The sequence below is a fragment of the Callorhinus ursinus genome, unplaced genomic scaffold, assembly GCF_003265705.2.
Source record: "Callorhinus ursinus isolate GAN/ISIS: 27379988/994484 unplaced genomic scaffold, GSC_fseal_2.0 scaffold46, whole genome shotgun sequence".
NCBI lineage: Eukaryota > Metazoa > Chordata > Mammalia > Carnivora > Otariidae > Callorhinus > Callorhinus ursinus.
In genome coordinates this window covers 7,667,866-7,685,353 of record NW_027397108.1, presented here as the reverse complement: position 1 = coordinate 7,685,353, position 17,488 = coordinate 7,667,866, and the positions used below count along the sequence as shown (strand labels likewise).

Sequence of the window (17,488 nt, the reverse complement as noted above, 5' to 3'; positions counted from 1 at the left end):
CGGCTGCAGTCTTTGTAATGAGCGTTTTTCTGGTGGCTGAGTTTGGTGCTATTTGGTATACAAGTGCACCGTTATGTACTAAATGTTCCCCTGGTTGTTGGCCTATTGGGTTGCTTCCAGTTTTTATTTTTATAAATAATGTTCCAACCCACATTTTAATACATACAGTTCCTTTGTCTCTCCCACTGAGTTATTTCTTTAGGATACATTTTCAGGAGGTGGGGTTCCAGAGTTAACGGATGTGAAAATCATTTTTAAAAGGTCTGAGTTGTCAGATGATCTTCTCTGAGCACGTTAGTACCAGGTCTGGGACCCAGTAAGTGTTTATTTAATAAATGTCATTGAGTTCACATCCTAGTGAGCATCACCGGCTAATACTGCTCTGCACCCTGCTCAGCACTGACACCCTTGCTCTGGAAAGCCCCCTACTCAACCCCACGGGCTATTTTTCTCCAGGTCCCTTTGGGGTTTAGTGGTTGCCCAGCTTTCAGGGGTCTCCTTTGTGGCAGGAGAATGAAAAATGACAGAATGCCTGTTCTGTGGCCAAAGGTCACCTGCTGAATTCCACGTTCCACGCGTGTTCCTCTTCCGTTGGCCGGCCCGGACCTGTGTGGCCAGCAGGGGAGGGCGTGTGGGGAGAGAACGCCTGCCAGTGGGGCGGTCTTTTGAATCTTGCAGGGCTCCTTTTTTCTTTCCATTTAAAAAATTGTGGTAAAATGCAGTAACATAAAATTGCTCATTTTGCCCATTTTAGAGCATATGACTCAGTGGTGTTAAAGCACATTCACTGTTGGGCAACCACCATCCCCGTCTAGTTCCAGAACTCTTCCGTCACCTCCAAAGGAAACCCCGTCCCCATGAGCAGGCTACAGAGTTCCTTTCAGGTCTAGAACTCGGCTCAGTTTGGTTGAGTGAGCCAGGGGCCGAGGGTGATTTTTCGGGAAATAGAATTCTTCGGTGTGAAGTTTCACTTGGAACTGTTGGTCATAATCCATTTGTTTGCGAGCTCAAAGACCTTGAAGCAGAAAGGGGAATTGCCTGGCTCTCTAAACTGGGAAGTGCAGGGTTTCCGGCCTTCAGGTGTGGCTGGATCCAGGGGTCCAGCAGTAGCTTCCTCTCATCTCTCTTTTCTCTGGGTTTGGCCTCAGGTGGCCTCGGTACAGCAGCAACGGGCCAGGCTAGGGTGCTTCCTCTGGGTCTTGATCCCAGGGGAAGAGGGAGCCCTCAGTGTCAATCATTCCCTTAAAAGGACCCTGATTGGCTCAACTTAGGTCACATGCACATCCCAGGGCTTCATGATTGGCAGCTCAGGCATGTTCCCAGGTGTTAAAGGAATGCTGGTAGATGGAAAGACCCCCTTGTCCACTGTGGTGGGGGAGCTGGGATGCCCTCTCGAACTGCAGGTGCAGTGTAACATTTTGACCATTACCTTTTGCCTTTTTCACTTCTGCGTTTAAAAGGGTTTATTATCTGAAGCTATCACAATACCTCACATTTATGCTACAGTTGCAAATACAGCCATTTAAGTTACAAAGGGTCAATTATGCTGGCACAATGTGTCTTTCCACAGTCACTAAAATCCCGCTGATCCTGGCGCACCAGCCAGTTTCCCCTCTGTTTAATAGGGACTCAGAACAGATGTTCTCTAAGGGACCTTCCCAATGGGCCATTCTGGATTCTGTGTCTTGTGGACTGTGGCACTTCTCCACATGCCTCTTGCCATGAAGTCCATGTGAAAAATAAGTGGATTGACTATAAGATTGCTGATAAACCCTTGGGTTTTATTGTAATGAAAGTAATAGACCCACATCCTTGTACTTTGCCTGAAATGTAGACAATGTAAATGGACATAAGAGACGCTAGAATCCAGAAAGGCTGATCTTTGTGCCCCGTGCCTGGCCATGGCCAAATCTCTTTCCTTCCCGGGCTATAGTTTCCTTACTTAGAAAATGAAGAGTTGAGTGGGTTGACTTGCTAGGTCCCGTTCTGCTTTGAAACATTTTCATTTAAAAAGTGTGGCACTTTGTTTAGGGCATCATTCCTTTAAAGGAACCTCATTTTACTGTGTTGGGCGGAGGGGCATTGCAGTGCTGTGGTCTGCAGTGGAGCTCTTTGAACCAGATGGTGTGGGCTCAGATTTCAGCCCCAGCACTTGCTGTGCAGCCTTGGGTGCGTTGCTTCCCTTCCCTGGGCCTCAGTCCTCTGAAGTCCAAAACAGGGGTAATACAGTATCTGACTCTTAGGGTTGAGCAAATAGAGGGCAATGCTTAGAAGCATGTCTGGGAAAGACCTGGCTGTGGTGGCTGCTTATTCCTAGCTTCCCCCTTTTTGACAAGACCCGTGAGGCACAGCTTTCTATCCCCCTCATGCATTATTTCCGTAGAAGATGCTCAGTCTGAGGTTGAGCCACATTGCCTCATTGTCCTGCACATGGCTCGGACCAGAGTCCCCGCCATCAGCAGCACCAGAGGTCCCGCGCGGCCTTGCCCACCCTTGCCGGTGCTGACGTCAGCCAGTTCATCCCTCCCCCGGGGCCTGCTGCGTAGGTGCATTAACAGGTGGGGAAACTGGGCCCAGGGCAGTGCTAGGACTTGCCCCAAAGCCCTGGCTCGCAAGCAGCAGACCCAGGCCGGAGCAGAGAGGAGTTCAAAATCAGCAGGTTTGACCTGGGGTCTCTAGTCTGTGCTCAGTGCCAGGCTGAGAAACTGAGACAGGTCTGTGCCCAGGCAAAAGCGAGCGAGACAAAACAAGACAGGCTCCCGGGCAAGTCGGACTGGACGGTGGTGACTCCCGGACTGGGGTCGGAGGGCTCGGCCGGACGGACAGCATGCCTGGCTGCCCCGCCCCGGCTGTCGTCTGCCACACAGAAGGGCCCGGCTGGTGCCGGGGACAGAACACCCGGGCCATTGTCCGGCGCCTGTGCGGGATTACGGGGACAAGGCAGGCCCCACTGTCAGGGGCCTGCTGTCCGGGCTGGCCCAGGCTGGCTTGATTTAGAGCAGACTCAGTCTGTGATGCAGCGTGCTTGCCTTGCAGAATGGCTTTATTCATGTGATCCTTTCATTTATTTGTTTATTTATTTTAAAGATTTTATTTATTTATTTGACAGAGACACAGTAAGAGAGGGAACACAAGCAGGGGGAGCGGGAGGGGGAGAAGCAGGCTTCCCGCTGAGCAGGGAGCCCGATGCGGGGCTCGATCCCAGGACCCTGGGACCATGACCTGAGCCGAAGGCAGACATTTGACTGAGCCACCCAGGCGCCCCCCTTTTATTTATTTTTTAACATCCTATAAATGTTCATGGCGTGGAGTGACAAAGGTCCATCTCCGCTTTCAGCCTTGGGAAAGTAGGGCAGTCCTGTGCCCCCAAGGAGCAGTGAGGACCGCATCTGTGTACCCCTGTGCTAATAACATGCCTAATGATGGTTTTATTGTGTTCCGCTGTGTGCTTGGCATTTTGAAGGACTTTCCCCATATTGAAATCATTAATTTTTTGCCACAAGCCTGGTTCTTTCCCTCTCCCCATTTTATAGATGAGGGGCTGGGGGCCCAGGGAAGCCGAGTCACTTGCTCAGGGTCCCCAGTGCTTGGACATGGTGGAGCCCCGCCTGGCGCCCAGACCGCCTGGCCCCAGAGCCCCGATGCAGTCACCTGGCCCCGCTGCCCGTTTCCAAAGTCCTCAGCACCAAGAAAATGTTCTGAGGCCACATGCGGTTTGGAAACCCTACTTCTGTCGATTTGCATGGCCCATTAAAGGCTCTGAGAAGTTGTGCGGGAAATAAACCTCTTAGATTTATTTTTAAACTTAGTCTTCTTGATGGTAGAGCCTTTAAAATAAAAACTGGAAACGGAATATCATTGCTCAGCACTTGTTTGAAAAAAAAAAAATAATGCTGCTGTGTCAAATGGGAAAGAGCATGGGCTTAAGGGGATATGAGACCCAAGTTGATATTCCAGCTCCGTCAACTCTTTGCTTCGGGACCTCAGGCAAAGTAACTTTGTCTTTTGAATCTGTGAAAAAGATGTTATAAAAAAGAGAATGTAAATTTCCGTGGTGCTGTTGGAAGGATTAAAGAACTGCAAAGGGAAAAGGGTTTCTCTATTTTGGTGACCCATGAACTTCTATTCATCCTTCAAAACCTTCCTTCTTTATGCCATTCTCCTACCAGCCTCCATCAGAATTAATTGCTCCTTCCTCTGTGTTTCTACTATGATCCCATGAAATAGATTCCATGAATTATAAATAAATGACCCTAGATGGTAATCTTGAGGGCAGGGACCATGGCAACGTTATTACAGAGCTAGGAAAACAGGTGTTAAAAAGTGAAGAAACAAATCTGTTCACACAGGCCTCAGACCGTGTCTTACTTTTTGCATATTCCTAGAACAGAGGAAGAACATTCCTAAATGTTCAATAACTGGTCTCAGGATTGCATTAAATTGTGGAAGCCAGTTACACTCAGGGAGGGAATTGGGGGTGGACTGGGATTTCCAAACACTCTGCTTTTGTTTCCGTAGCAAGCAGAGGTGCGAGCTGGCGGGGTCGGCCGGGAGAACCCACACTCGTCCGTGTCATGAGATTTATGGGGCTGCTGCCGCCCTCACTCTGGGGACCCGGCTCTCTGGGGACCGACTGTGGCTGCTTCGAGGCTCTCCAGATGGTGTCAGCTGTTTGTTTTCATGGAATGTTGATGCTTCTTCAAGCTCTTGGTTTTATGGAAAGGCCCTTTATTCTCCGAACCAGAAAGGGCCTTCTGTGCTCATGCATTTCACCTGGGCCTGGGCTCAGGCAAAAGGGGGCTTTTTGTTGCTTGTGTCCTATGTTTAAGACACAAACGACCTGATCAGAAATACAAAGCCCCAAGCAGCCTGTGAAGGGCGGTGTGGGCATCACGGATGGGGGCCAGGCTTAGTCATCATGGACCAGGTGCTGTTACTACCCCCATTACTCAGATGTGGAAGCTGAGGCTCGGATGCATGCGTCCTTGAGCCAAGGCAGAAGCAGCTGGTGGAGGATCAGAGGCCACTTGCACGGTGGGGAACCATGGGACCTAGTCTGTGCTCCTGCTACCAAGAAGTTACAGCTCTTAGGAGAGAGAGGAGGATGCCCCACATCCTGAGCGTGGCACATAACTGGCCGGTGCTTGCACAAGCCAAGAGCTCTGCCTGGCGGACTGGGGCCTGGGTGCCCCTCGCTAAGCCCCAGATGGGTCCCAGCCCTCGGCCAGCCGGTGGTGGCACGGCCACTGGCATACGGTTTCCCCACAGCGGGGACCTAGCTAGAACACGGGGAGGTCTTCACCAAAGGAGCCCAGAGCACTGAGACCAGTCCCCTCCTCTTCACGGGTGACATGAATGTATCCCACGATCTTGTTGGGCTGGAGTTGCCTGTGCTTTTTGCAGCTTGTGTCCTTCGGATTTTTCCTGTTTCTTGTCCCTTCTGTGGACCACGCCTCACTTTTGTAAAGACCTTGGCATGGGCTTCATTGTGGGGTCCAGGCCCAGCCCACCACTCAGCAGGTGTCACCTTTTGCTGACTACTTACTTTGTTTCCCTGAACTTGAGCTTCCTCCTCTGAAAAATTGGGATGATAATATCTAACTCATGGGATTATAAAAATTAAATAAAATATGGCATAAAATTCCTGATGTATATGAAGTGTTCGGTGCAGATACTATTTACTTATTCAAGTTTTGTTGAAATGGGGAAACAATCTGGTGTTTACTGACAATGAACATCTGTGAGTATATATTATAATTACAAAAAAAAAAAGTCTGTTGAATTATTTCCTGGGAAAAATTCTCCAAGTGGGTGTGGCTGAGAAAGGCTGGGCACAATTTTGACCAGGCGGAAATTGAAAACGTCAGCCTGGATTTAACTGTGCTTGTCAGTCGATCAATAGCAGGGGCTCTGGGTTAAGAAGGCTTCTGATGCTGGGGCACCTGGGTGGCTCAGTCGTTAAGCGTCTGCCTTTAGCTCGGGTTGTGATCCCAGAGTCCTGGGATCGAGCCCCGCATCAGGCTCCCTGTTCGGCGGGAGGCCTGCTTCTCCCTCTCCCACTCCCCCTGCTTGTGTTCCCTCTCTCACTGTCTCTCTTTCTGTCAGATAAGTAAATAAAATCTTAAAAAAAAATAAGAAGGCTTCTGATGCTAAGTCTGGACTTGTGAGAAAAGTGCCCTGATTGATGATGATGTCTGCTGTGGATGCAGGAGGAGTAAAGCATGTTTCCCACATTCCTGCCATTCCACATCTAGATGTAGCCGTAGTCAGACATCAGCAGAGGGGTGTCGGGGCTTCTGTAAATGTCCACGGTCAGGAGAGCAGGGGTCAGACTCCAGGCAGTCACCCAAATGATGAAGAGGTAAGTGGCCCTGCAGGGGTCAGGATTCGAGGCATATGGACCACTGCCCCTGTTTGGTGTTGGCCCAACCCTATGCACAGCATGCTCCAAGATGTCATACCTCCTTGCCACCTGCTTTGGAAGATTGGACAATTCCCTGGTGCCCCCCTGAAACGTGACCGAATGCCTCTCCCTCGTCCTCTGTTTTCTCCCTAGTGAAGTAGGGTCATGTCATTCATGAGCTGTGTGGGTGACGCAGGGGCCTTTGTTCCCGAATCTGCCAAACACTAGACGGTGCCATTTTGCTATTTGTTTTTTCCCTTTTCTATGATGACTCATGCCTGTTACAAGAACCTGTTCTTTTTGAGTAAATTACACCTTGCTGGAAGGATTTTGAAAACCTGGGTCTTTGAAGCCCATTAGAATGATTGTAGGAGGTCAAGTGTGGGGGGCCCAGGAGGGTTTGGCAGCTGAATACCCAGCGGGCTTGGCACTGTGCATTTTCATCTTGCACTTGTTTCTCGGAGGTGTCCTTTCTCCTAGCATGATGTAGGCTGCAGGACACTGACTGCTTTCCTTAGCATACTGAGGTCTTTGGCTTATAATTAATCTTCACCCACTTGGGGAAAAGATACATTATTGCGGCCAGCATGTGTCTTGTCCACCCCCTGCCCCAGCTCACACACATTGGAGGAGAGATTCTATTGCCCACACTTCTCTGCAGGGGTTGGGGATGGACCTGAAGCTAGTACACGTCTTCCCTTTGAAAGCCAGTCTCTGATCCTATAGTTGACTTTCCTGTGCCAGTTTTCCCCACTGCCTCAGATTCTGGCACCTGAGGTGGAATTGTGCCCCATGTGCTCCAGGGGCTCAGATGCAAAGCCACAGATGGCTGGTGGGAAGGTGCCAGGAGAACCTGTTGTGTCTCCCTCTTCTATCACGGAGATAGAGACCAGGGCCCAGAGCCATTGACTGCTTCCCTCGAGGCGTTTTAGAGCCCCCCTGGTTCTCTTCCTGTGCTCTCAGACTCTCACAGAGAGCCCGAAGCACCAGACTTCTGCCTTCCCAGGACCTAGGAGAATGTCTGGTATACAACAGGTGCTTACTAAGCATGTGTTTGCTGGAAGAATGCATGACATTAGTTCTCCTTCTCTTTGGATGCAATGAAAGTCACCTCTCTTCCCTCGTCCCACTTTGTAGAAACGTGCATTGCTGACATCACAAACTTAACTGCCAAAGACTCCACACTCGGTTTCTCTTCCCAGACCTTTCTCTGCACCCACATTCTCTGCATAGGTTAGTGACCCACCCTAGTCCTAGTGTTCTGGGTAGGATACCCGACGCTTCTACCCCAACAGGCTTCCTGCCTGTCCTGTGGCTAACCCTGTGCCCAGCTTTTGGGTGTGCAGCTGGATTTGCTGTCTTCTCTCTGCAAGAGCCAGGAGATGCCGATGTTGCTGCCTTGGTTATGCTAAGGAATCGCCTGGACTTTCCTTCATTAAAATAAATGGCAGGGATGAAGAAACCATTGTGGGTGAGAGAAGAGGAACCAGCTGCTCCCTGTGCCTTCACTCTTGAGTGTTTCAGGAAACTTTCCATCTCAGATTCCCCTGACAATCTTGAGAACAAAGGTGAACCCAGGATCACTTAAAATATCACCTCCTCATTCTTGGGAACCCTCATCGAGTGTCCAAACCTTATGCACACTCATCAGTCAGCTCCTCCTGACAGCCCCAGGATGTAGGTCTTATTGTCCTCATTTGCACATGAGGAGACTGAGCTGTGGGGGTGGAGTGTGGGGGGTGGAGGGGTAGTAAGTCCCAGGGTGGCGGGGGAGGAGAATACCCTGGGGAGGGCCAACTGCCTGAGATGCAAATGGACAACTGTTCCTGTTTGTGTTTGGACCAAACCCACTCCCAGCACACTTCAGGACTGAAGCTGGGGTTTAAACCCAGGCAGTTGGGAGCCATTTAAAAGTGAGATGGTTTAGGGGCACCTGGGTGGCTCAGTCAGTGAAGTGCCCAACTCTTGATCTTGGCTCAGGTATCGATCTCAGGGTTGTGAGTTCAAGCCCCACATTGGACTCCACACTGGGTGTGGAGCCTACTTAAAAAAAAAAAAAAGTTGGGGCACCTGGGTGGCTCAGTTGGTTAAATGTCTGCCTTGGGCTCAGGTCCTGGGATCGAGCCCCGCATGGGGTTCCCTGCTCAGCAGGGAGCCTGCTTCTCCCTCTCCCTCTGCCTGCCACTACCCCTGCTTGCGTGCTCTCTCTCTCTCTCTCTCTGTCAAATAAATAAATAAACAAAATCTTAAAAAAAAAGTGAGATGGTTTAAAACCAAAGACAGGCAAATATTTAAGCACTTTTTAAACCCGCCTCACAAATAGATTCTGGACTAAGTACAGAGCCTGGTTCCAACCTGTCCTTCTCTAGAGTTGTCTTCCTAGGGACAGACCATTGGAAGCTTCTAACGGAAGCAATGTCTGTCTTACATCTTTGAAATATGAACATATATGCGCTTGAGAAAAGTCACAGGGACAAATGTGTCCTGAACTTGGTATTGCATGTCTTCAGGCCATCCTGGAGTCAGGTTTAGACGCATGGGCCTCTTCCATGGAAAAGAGGGAGGAGTGACCCTTTCTGGAAGCTATCAGCCAGGGACAGAGTGTTCCTAGATATGACAGAGAAGATCTTTCTAGAACCACAGGTGACCTTGCCTCCAGAGCGGCACCTTTTGCTTTGGGAAGCCATTGCCATGTGGCTTTGGTGGCCTTGAGGGTATGACAGAGGCTGTGGTGGGAGGGAGGGGCGGTCTGGAGCAGAGGAAGGGAGAGAACAGGACAGACCAGGGTCAGAACCTGCCCCACGGGGCCCCTGCCATGAGCTGCTGTGTGCCCCGGGAGGAATGCCTCTCTTGCTGCTTTTCAGTCAAATGAGGGGGTGAATGTCAGAGTTTTAAGGACTTTTTTTTTTAAGTTCTGGATCAAGATATGGCACATTTCCAGGCCTCCAAAAGCTCCCCCTCCTCTACTCATATCAGCTGAGCTATTTTATGATTAATGATTCTCCTTGACTGAGCACATTATTCTTTCAGACTCTTTCCTGTTCTGTCTAGACCCGCCCTGTCACCAGCCACACGTGGCTGGTCAGCACTTGATGTTTGGCCCGTCTGCACTGCTTTGTGCCGTACGTGGTAAAATGTGCACTGGGTTTCGAAAACTTCCTACGCAGAAAAGAACGTGGAAGGTCCCATTAATGATTTTGTATGTTGGTTACATGTTAAAATGGCAGCATTTTGGATCTGTAAAGTTAGATAAAAATCCTATGAAAATTGATATCACCAGGTTCTTTTTTACTTTTTTCACCGTGGTTGCTAGAAAATGAAAAATTCCCTATGTGTTAGCATTGCTCTGGGCCCTGTCTCCTTCTGACAACTGCGGCCTTCAGTGTTACCTGCCTCTGCCCTGTAGGCATTTGGTGACAGGGGGAAGGTGCTAGGGACAGTGGTTAAGGGTAGAGGTGTGAGCAAAGGGGGGTGGTGGTCATGCCCTGCTCAGATGTGCTCTTTATGATTCTCAGCTGTGGGCTAGTCCTTATGTAGGCTCCTTCCTGTCTGGTGTGTTGCTCCCAGGTTGGGTTTCCGGCTGCCTACAGAGCTGGTTTTGCTGTTTCTGCCTCTTTTTGAAATGTCACAATGAAGCCCACTCCCTGGGGGCACTGGTGTTCACCCTGCCAAGTGGAAGGTACCTTCTGAGGATTGCTGGAAGGAACCGAGATGGGGAAGGGAGAGGTCGAGGTTGAGCTGGGTTTTGGCTGACTCAGACCTTTTGGGGACTTTTTGTAGCATCCACACCCTGAGGGGAAGTGTCAGTTCACCTTCGAAGCCTCTGGGGGTGCTGAGCATCCTGTGTGGGGGAGGCCCCTCCCCATGTCTCCACCCCCTCCCACTCCTTTGGCCCCCTGGAGGGCGGATGCTGCTCCCATAGTGCGAGCAGGTGAGGTTGCCTCTCTGTGTACTTTTTTTGATATAATCATTTTTTACCTCACCTTTTGGTTTTTAAATCATGTCTCTGGTATCTAGCATAGAGTTTGGGGGGTTGTTTTTTGATAGTCTAAGACATAGCTGTTTTAGGGGGTAATTTTGCTCATTTACATTTATTATGTTACGTTTTTATTAGATTCTGTTATTCTGGATTGCTCCTTATTTTGGCTGTGATTTGATTTCCCATATGCTCGTGGTTTTCAGCTGGACTCTGCATAGCTCCGTGCACAGTTTCACTGTAGATTTCTTAGTGCCTTATCAAACTTCTTGTTAATCTAAATCTCCTAATGGCTAACAGACATGAGCAGGAGTGTTCTTACTTCTTTTGTCTCCATATATAGCTATCACACAGCAGGGGAACTTTGCACTTCCTGCTAGAGGCATCTCGAGCTGTTCGCTTCCTCCTCCTCTGCTCTCTGCCCCTCCCCCCACTGCCACTGGGGCTCAGGTTGAGAAACACGTTAATTCTCGGTTCCCCTTACTGGCGCATACGTCCAACTTGTGTTCACTCACTATACTGAAGACAGACACCGATGCTTAAAAGCACAGGATGGTGGATGGGAATAGAAAGGGTCGGAAGGATGTTTAGTCATTCTGGGCTAGTTACACAATCTCTTCAAGGCCAACCCCGTGGGTCTTATCTTAAAAAAAAAAAAAAAAGCTAATATACTGAGGGAGGATTAAATGAGAAGATGTATGAGGCTGCACCTGGCACATATTAGTTGCTTGACAAATATTAACCTTCCCCTCTCCCCTCCCTGTTAGTATCTTAGTGGCTTGGTATGGCAAACGGTTTGTCTTTATACTGTGAAACTTGACCTTGAGTGTTCTCTTGGTTTACTCATTCTTCTTGGAGGCATGGTGACTTTGTGTGTGTGTGTGTGTGTGTGTTTTAATTGAAGTGAAATTCACATAACATAAAATTAGCCATTTTATTTTATTTTATTTATTTTTTAAAAATTTTATTTATTTATTTGACAGAGAGACATAGCCAGAGAGGGAACACAAGCAGGGGCAGTGGGAGAGGGAGAAGCAGGCTTCCCGCCAAGCGGGGAGCCCAATGCGGGGCTCGATCCCAGGACCCTGGGATCACGACCTGGGCCGAAGGCAGACGCTTAACGACTGAGCCACCCAGGCGTGCCAAATTAGCCATTTTAAATTATACGATTCATTGGCATTTGGTACATTCACAGTGTTGTGCAACCACCTTCCCTATCTAGTTCCCAAACATTTTCATCCCCCCTCCCCAGGAGAAACCCCGTCCTCATTAGAACTCACCCCCTGTTCCCCATCCAGTCCCTGGAAACCACAAATCTACTTCCTGTCCCTGTGGATTTACCTTTTCCAGACATTTCATATAAATGGAATCATACAGTACGTGGTCTTATGTCTGGCTTCTTTCACTCAGCACAATGGTTTTGAGACTCATCCATGATATTGTGTATCAACACCTCATTCCTTTTTATGGCTGAGTAATATTCCATCATGTGGACAGACCATAATTTATTGACCTGCTCTTCTGTCCACAGACATCTGGGTGGTTTCCACTTTTGGGCTGTTATGAATAATGCCCCTGTGAATATTCATGTACAAGTGTTTGTGGGGATGTGTGCTTTCATTTCCCTTGCGTAGATCTCTAGGGGCAGAGTTGCTGGGTCATCTTAAAGGGTTTTAAGAATTAAGTTTGCCAATGTGTGACTGTGTCTGGTACCCATAGGTGCTTAATAAATGGTGGTCATTGTTTACACTATTTCCTTGTGGATTTCGTGTGTGTGTGTGTGTGTGTGTATGGATGATTTTCTGACCTTCAGACTTGTTATTCGTATCTTCGTAAATTTCTGTGTTTTCTTCTCTTTCACCATCCTTGTTTGGTGAAGTCTCGTGATCCACATATCAAAATAACTGTTGATTCTCCGTGGCTCAGAGTTCTCAGATAAGCCAGATCACCTCCCTCACACGTTCACGCCACAGGCATTTATTGAGTACCTCACATGGGCCAGGCCCGTGGGGACTTATCGTTGAAGTCTGTGTGCTCTGAGGGCGGACAGTGGCTGCACCGGTTCAGCTCATCACTGTGGCTGAAACCCACCTTGGTGCAAATGTTCACACCATGGAAATGAGCACAAGCTTCCGTTCAGGACTTGCCCCCACCCCTTGTTTTGGACAGCCTGATATTAAGCCCTTCCCAGCACACCAGCCTGTTTTCCAACCCCCTCTCCTATTATCCTGACAGGTTGGTCTTTCACAGACCAGGAAACTAAGGCACAGAGAGTTGAAGGAACTTGCCCAAGGTCACAAAGCCAGAAAATGACAGCGCCAGCATTCGAACCCAGTCTGACCTTGGCCCATCACCTTGGTCGGCACTACACCGTACCCTGACTTCACCATTTCCTGATCTCCAGTCACGGTTTTTCCTCTTCTTGCCAAACCACGCTGCCACCAAATCTTCATTTTGATCGTTTCTTAGTATTTTGGGTGCCAGGACTTTCTGGTGTGTTTTCTGAGCAACACTTTGAATCTGTCCCTTCACGGGAACTCTGTGTTTTATTTTGTTCTTGCAGAATTTTGCTAAAGAGTTTGTGATCAGCGATCGGAAGGAGCTGGAGGAAGATTTCATCAAGAGTGAGCTCAAGAAGGCGGGGGGCGCCAATTACGACGCACAGACGGAGTAACCCCAGCCCTTCCCCTGCCCCTTGCAATGTCATCCGCCTGCTCCCCGGGGAAGGGGACCGCGGCCTCAGCCACCAGCCCGCCAGCCCACCAGGGACAGGAGACGCCGTGCGAGGCCATGCGCGCCACCCTGTCTGCGGCTCATCTCCCCTTCCCTGCTTCCCTCCTGAGCCCCCCTGCGCCCTATCTCCCGAAGCTCATGGAACATCTTTCTTTCATCTCTTTTTCCTTTTCCGCCTCTTGCTTGTTCTAAGGAAAAATCATTTTGATGCCAAGGCCACACACATCACCAAGATCTGAGGCTCCTGTGGTGACCCCTTTTTCTGGCATTCTCTTACACTGCATCCCGCCTGGCCTCTCCCGCCACCAGCTCGTGTTGCCTGGGGGTCTGGGCCACCGTCTGGTGACCGTGGTGCCCGCCTGCTTGGTGGAGGAGGCCGCTGTGCCCGTTGGGGGGCCACCTTCGCCGGCACACACGTCGATCCCATGCATCAGGCTCAGACCACCCCCACCCCCGAGTGTGCTCTGGGGTCCCTCACCCCCTGATTCAGAGTTGCCTAAGCTACGCATCCGTCCGATGGGGACGGTGCTCGGCAGTGAGACGCTCAGGCCTGACTCCGACCCAACAGAAGAGAGAAAATTTGCCTTAACAGTTGCCCAGCTGCGGCTTGGGCACACGGTCTGGAGTGGCTCATTCCTACCCTTGGGCTTGAGGTCTCATCGTGGCATGGAGTGGGGGCATGGGGCCGAGGCCAGCGGGGACGAGGAGTCTTTCAGAGTTCCCTTCAGGGGCTCCCCCAGTGAGGACGCCTGGGAGGGAGGCCAGGGTGCACGGCGGGAATTCAGGCAGAACTGGGGGCTGATTCCTGGCTTTCGGGGCGGCCCTCTGTGCCGGGGGTGGGGGCAGCTCTGCCACTAAGCAGGTCCCCGCCCTCGTGGCATGAGGAGGTCTGTGGTGTTCCTCCCGGGTGGGCACCACGCGTTCAAAAGGATTTTTTTTTTTCCAGAGAAAGATGAGATTGGCTTGGTTCTTCATGAGCACAGTTTGTGTTGTTCTTTTTCTTCTTTTCCTTGCTCATTTCATTTGGGGGTAGGAAATCTGTGCTGTCTTGGGGTCGTGAAGAACATCTGCCCTCAAACAGTTTACAGAAATAAATTTTTTTTTGTTTTTCAAAAAACAGGTTTGTCTGGCGTCTGTGAAGATGCTGCTTTCTTGACTGAGCGCACAAAGGCCGTTGTCATATTCAAATCTAACAGACATTCGTGGCACCATTAGGGGCGAGGCACATTCATATTCTGTTGTTTATTTTTTTTTTAAAGATTTTATTTATTTATTTGATAGAGAGAGACACAGTGAGAGAGGGAACATGAGCAGGGAGAGTGGGAGAGGGAGAAGCAGGCTTCCCGCGGAGCGGAGAGCCCGATGCGGGGCTCGATCCCAGGACCCTGGGACCATGACCTGAGCCGAAGGCAGACGCTTAACAACTGAGCCACCCAGGCGTCCCTCTGTTGCTTATTTAATTTTTCACAACAACCTGAAGAAAAAGGTGCCGCTTGTGTCCCTGTTTTATGGAAACTGAGGCTCACTCAGACAGAGTGAGTCCCCTGAGGCTGCCCAGCTAGCAAGTGCAGAGCTGGGATTCGAACCCAGGTCTCCCCGTGCCCCTGGTGCTGTAGCTGGGATGGTGACGTGGTGCGGGACTGTGGGATCTCCTGAGTGGCCAGAATCCTCCACTCCATCTTCAGGAAAAGCTGAGAGACAGCCGCTTTTCAGAGGTTGTTCTAGAGCTCAGAGGCTGGACTTGCAGCACTCCAGCCCCGGTGGAAACCCAGAATCAGGCTGGAGGAGTCTCAGACATACAGACAACCGGGTGTGAGGAGCTGAGTGTGGGGTGGGGACGGGGCAGAACCCGAAATCAGAGTGGGAAGGAGCCCCGCTAGGTGTGGGCAAGGCCGCCCTCCAGCCCGCCCCCAGCCATGATTGGGGGCCAATACCTCCCCCTCCCTCCGCTTGCAGCTCTGTGGCTTCAGGCAAGTGAGTTAACCGCTCTGGGCCTCGGGTTTCTCATCTGCAAAATCAGCAGCAATGGTACCTGCTGGGATGGGTTGCAAGGCCCAAGGGGCAGCAAGGATCAGGAAGATGTCCTGCAGGGGCTCGGGTCTCCTTACGTCAGGCCCACCACTAGGTCTTAGCTCTGCGTGCCCCAGATTTTTCCTACACCCAGAACAGAGGGAGCCAAACTAGGTCTCCGGCTTTGTGGCATGTGGGTTTTAGCTCTGGTCAGAGAACTTGGGACAATTACAGATAAGGATAAGCCCCTTCTGGAAGAAAAGCCAGGCTCTGGGAGGGAACATTGTAAAGACACTGGGCTTGGTCAGAGGCATCAAGGAGGGCTTCCCTGAGGAGGTGACACCACCGGGGAACTGAAGGAGAGGAGCAGTGAGGAGGGCAAAGGGGGTGGGGGTGGGGGGACAAGGGAAGTGTGGACAAAGGCTCCATGGGGATGTTTGCTCTGGGCAAGAGCAAAGAAGGTGAAGCTGGGTTTATGTGTCAAGGAGCTGGGTTTGAATCTAAAGGAGCAGCTCAGGCCTTTGCTGGGATTTCAGAGGGCACCTGATGGGATTGTGAGGTCTTTGAGGGCAGAGCGGCCCTGCCTCTACATGTCTTTATCCCTATAACCAGCACCAGGTATCGGGTAACATAGCCTAGAACTACCTCCACCTGCTGCCCTCTGGGCCCGCCCTGAGCCCTGAGCCCTGATGGAGGGGTTGGGGATGGAGCTCTGCGGACTCAAGTCTCTGCTTAGGTGCGTTCTGAATTACTTTACCTGGTCATTCAACACGTGCTCCAGATTACCCAAAATCAAATGATGTACAACAACCACCATCTTATTTTGCCCTTGATTTTGTGAGGCAGGAATTTAGGAAGCGCTCAGTGAGGTGGTTCTCACTGGCAGGGGTCTCGTTTGGTTGAGGTCAGATCCACTGGTCGGACGTCCTGGTGGCTGGCATCTGATGCGGGTGGTGGTCCAGGAGCTCAGCGGGGCGTGGATCTGAGCGCCCAGGCTGGCCTCCCCCGCTCTGGCCCTGCGGAGTCAGGGTTGTGGACCTCTTCCCCCAGAGCAAGCGTCCTCGACGACCAGGGGGAGGCCTTTGAGCCTCAGAAGTCCCATGGCAGCATTTCCACGAGACCCTACTGGGGAAGGGGTCATGAGCTCCCCAAGTTCGAGGGGAGGGGACACTGACCTCACCTTTCAGTGGGAGGAGTGCCAAGGCATGTGTGACCTTGTTTGTGGCCAGGCATGCTGCCAGGCCTGGGGCACCCTCCTGCTCAGGGGCTGACATAGGTGGGGGTGGGGCAGAGGCGACCCCGATTGTTGCCCTTGTGTTTCTGTGCCCTCCCGGGAGGTCGCAGCTCCTAGCTGACTGATCCTTGGGGGAGGCTTCTGTTTCTCCGCTTTACCCGGGCTCCCGATGGCTGTTGACTCTCCAGGGGGCTTTGCGAGGCTGGAAGGAGCTCAGCCCCGGGTGCCACCCTGCTGGGAGCAGGCCTCCTGCTGCCCCCGTCCCAGGACAGGTGGTCCTCATCACAGTCACTTGCCGCTTCCTGGTCCCCATTTGTCAGTGAGCTGCAGAAGAGAGGCCAAAACAGGAACCGAAAGGTCCCCTGCAAAGAGGGGACCACCTTGGCCAGGAGGCAGCTCTATGCTCGGGCCGAGCTGGGGTGGAGGTGGCCGGTTCCCTCACCCTCTGAGCTCCAGTCTCCTCCTCTCAAAGCCGGGACTGTGACCACGGTACTTCGCTGGCTTAGCCGGACTGCTACGCACAATACTGCGGACCGAACGCTTATGAACAGCAGAGGTTTACTTCTTCGAGTCTGGAGGCCGCGAGTCCGAGGCAGGGGCACCAGCGAGGTCAGCTGAGGGCCCTCCCCTGGTTCTCGCAGTGTCCGCACCTGGAAGGAGCGAGGGAGCTCCGTGGGGTCTCCTTTACAAGGATGAATCCCATGCCTGAGGGCTCTACAATCACGACCCTTTCACCGCCCCCCCCGAGGTCCCACCTCCTAATGCCATCACACTAGGCCTTAAGATTCCACCATGTGCATCTGGGGGACACACACATTCAGACCACACTGTTCCCTCACACATTTCTAGGACAACAAATGAGATGGACCGCGCCAACAACGCAGCACGAGGATATTCTCTACGTATTACGATGGCCACTCTTTAAGTGGTTCCAGAAGACCATCCTTGCTCTGGGGAAGGGCTGGGCTGTGAGCCGCTTCCAGCCTGACACCAAGGCAGTGACAGAGCATCTAGATCCTTCTATGCCTGCTGGTCGGTACCACTGTCCAGAGTCCCACCATTATGGCTCTGGGTCTGGCGTGGAAGAGAACACAAATGCCTCCTGTGGTGGTGTGTTTTACCAGAGCAGGCT

General features: G+C 51.3%; 1 protein-coding gene across 1 annotated transcript in view; it reads left to right on the top strand.

Annotated features, from left to right (window-relative positions):
* The window catches only part of COTL1 (coactosin like F-actin binding protein 1), a 38,081-nt gene extending 23,852 nt beyond the window's left edge, over positions 1-14,229 (top strand). Inside the window, exon 4 of the mRNA XM_025860459.2 lies at positions 12,943-14,229. Coding sequence (XP_025716244.1) covers positions 12,943-13,053 — 111 coding nt within the window. The 3' untranslated portion in view covers positions 13,054-14,229. The remainder of the gene's footprint in view (positions 1-12,942) is intronic.
* The last annotated feature ends 3,259 nt before the right edge of the window (positions 14,230-17,488 follow it).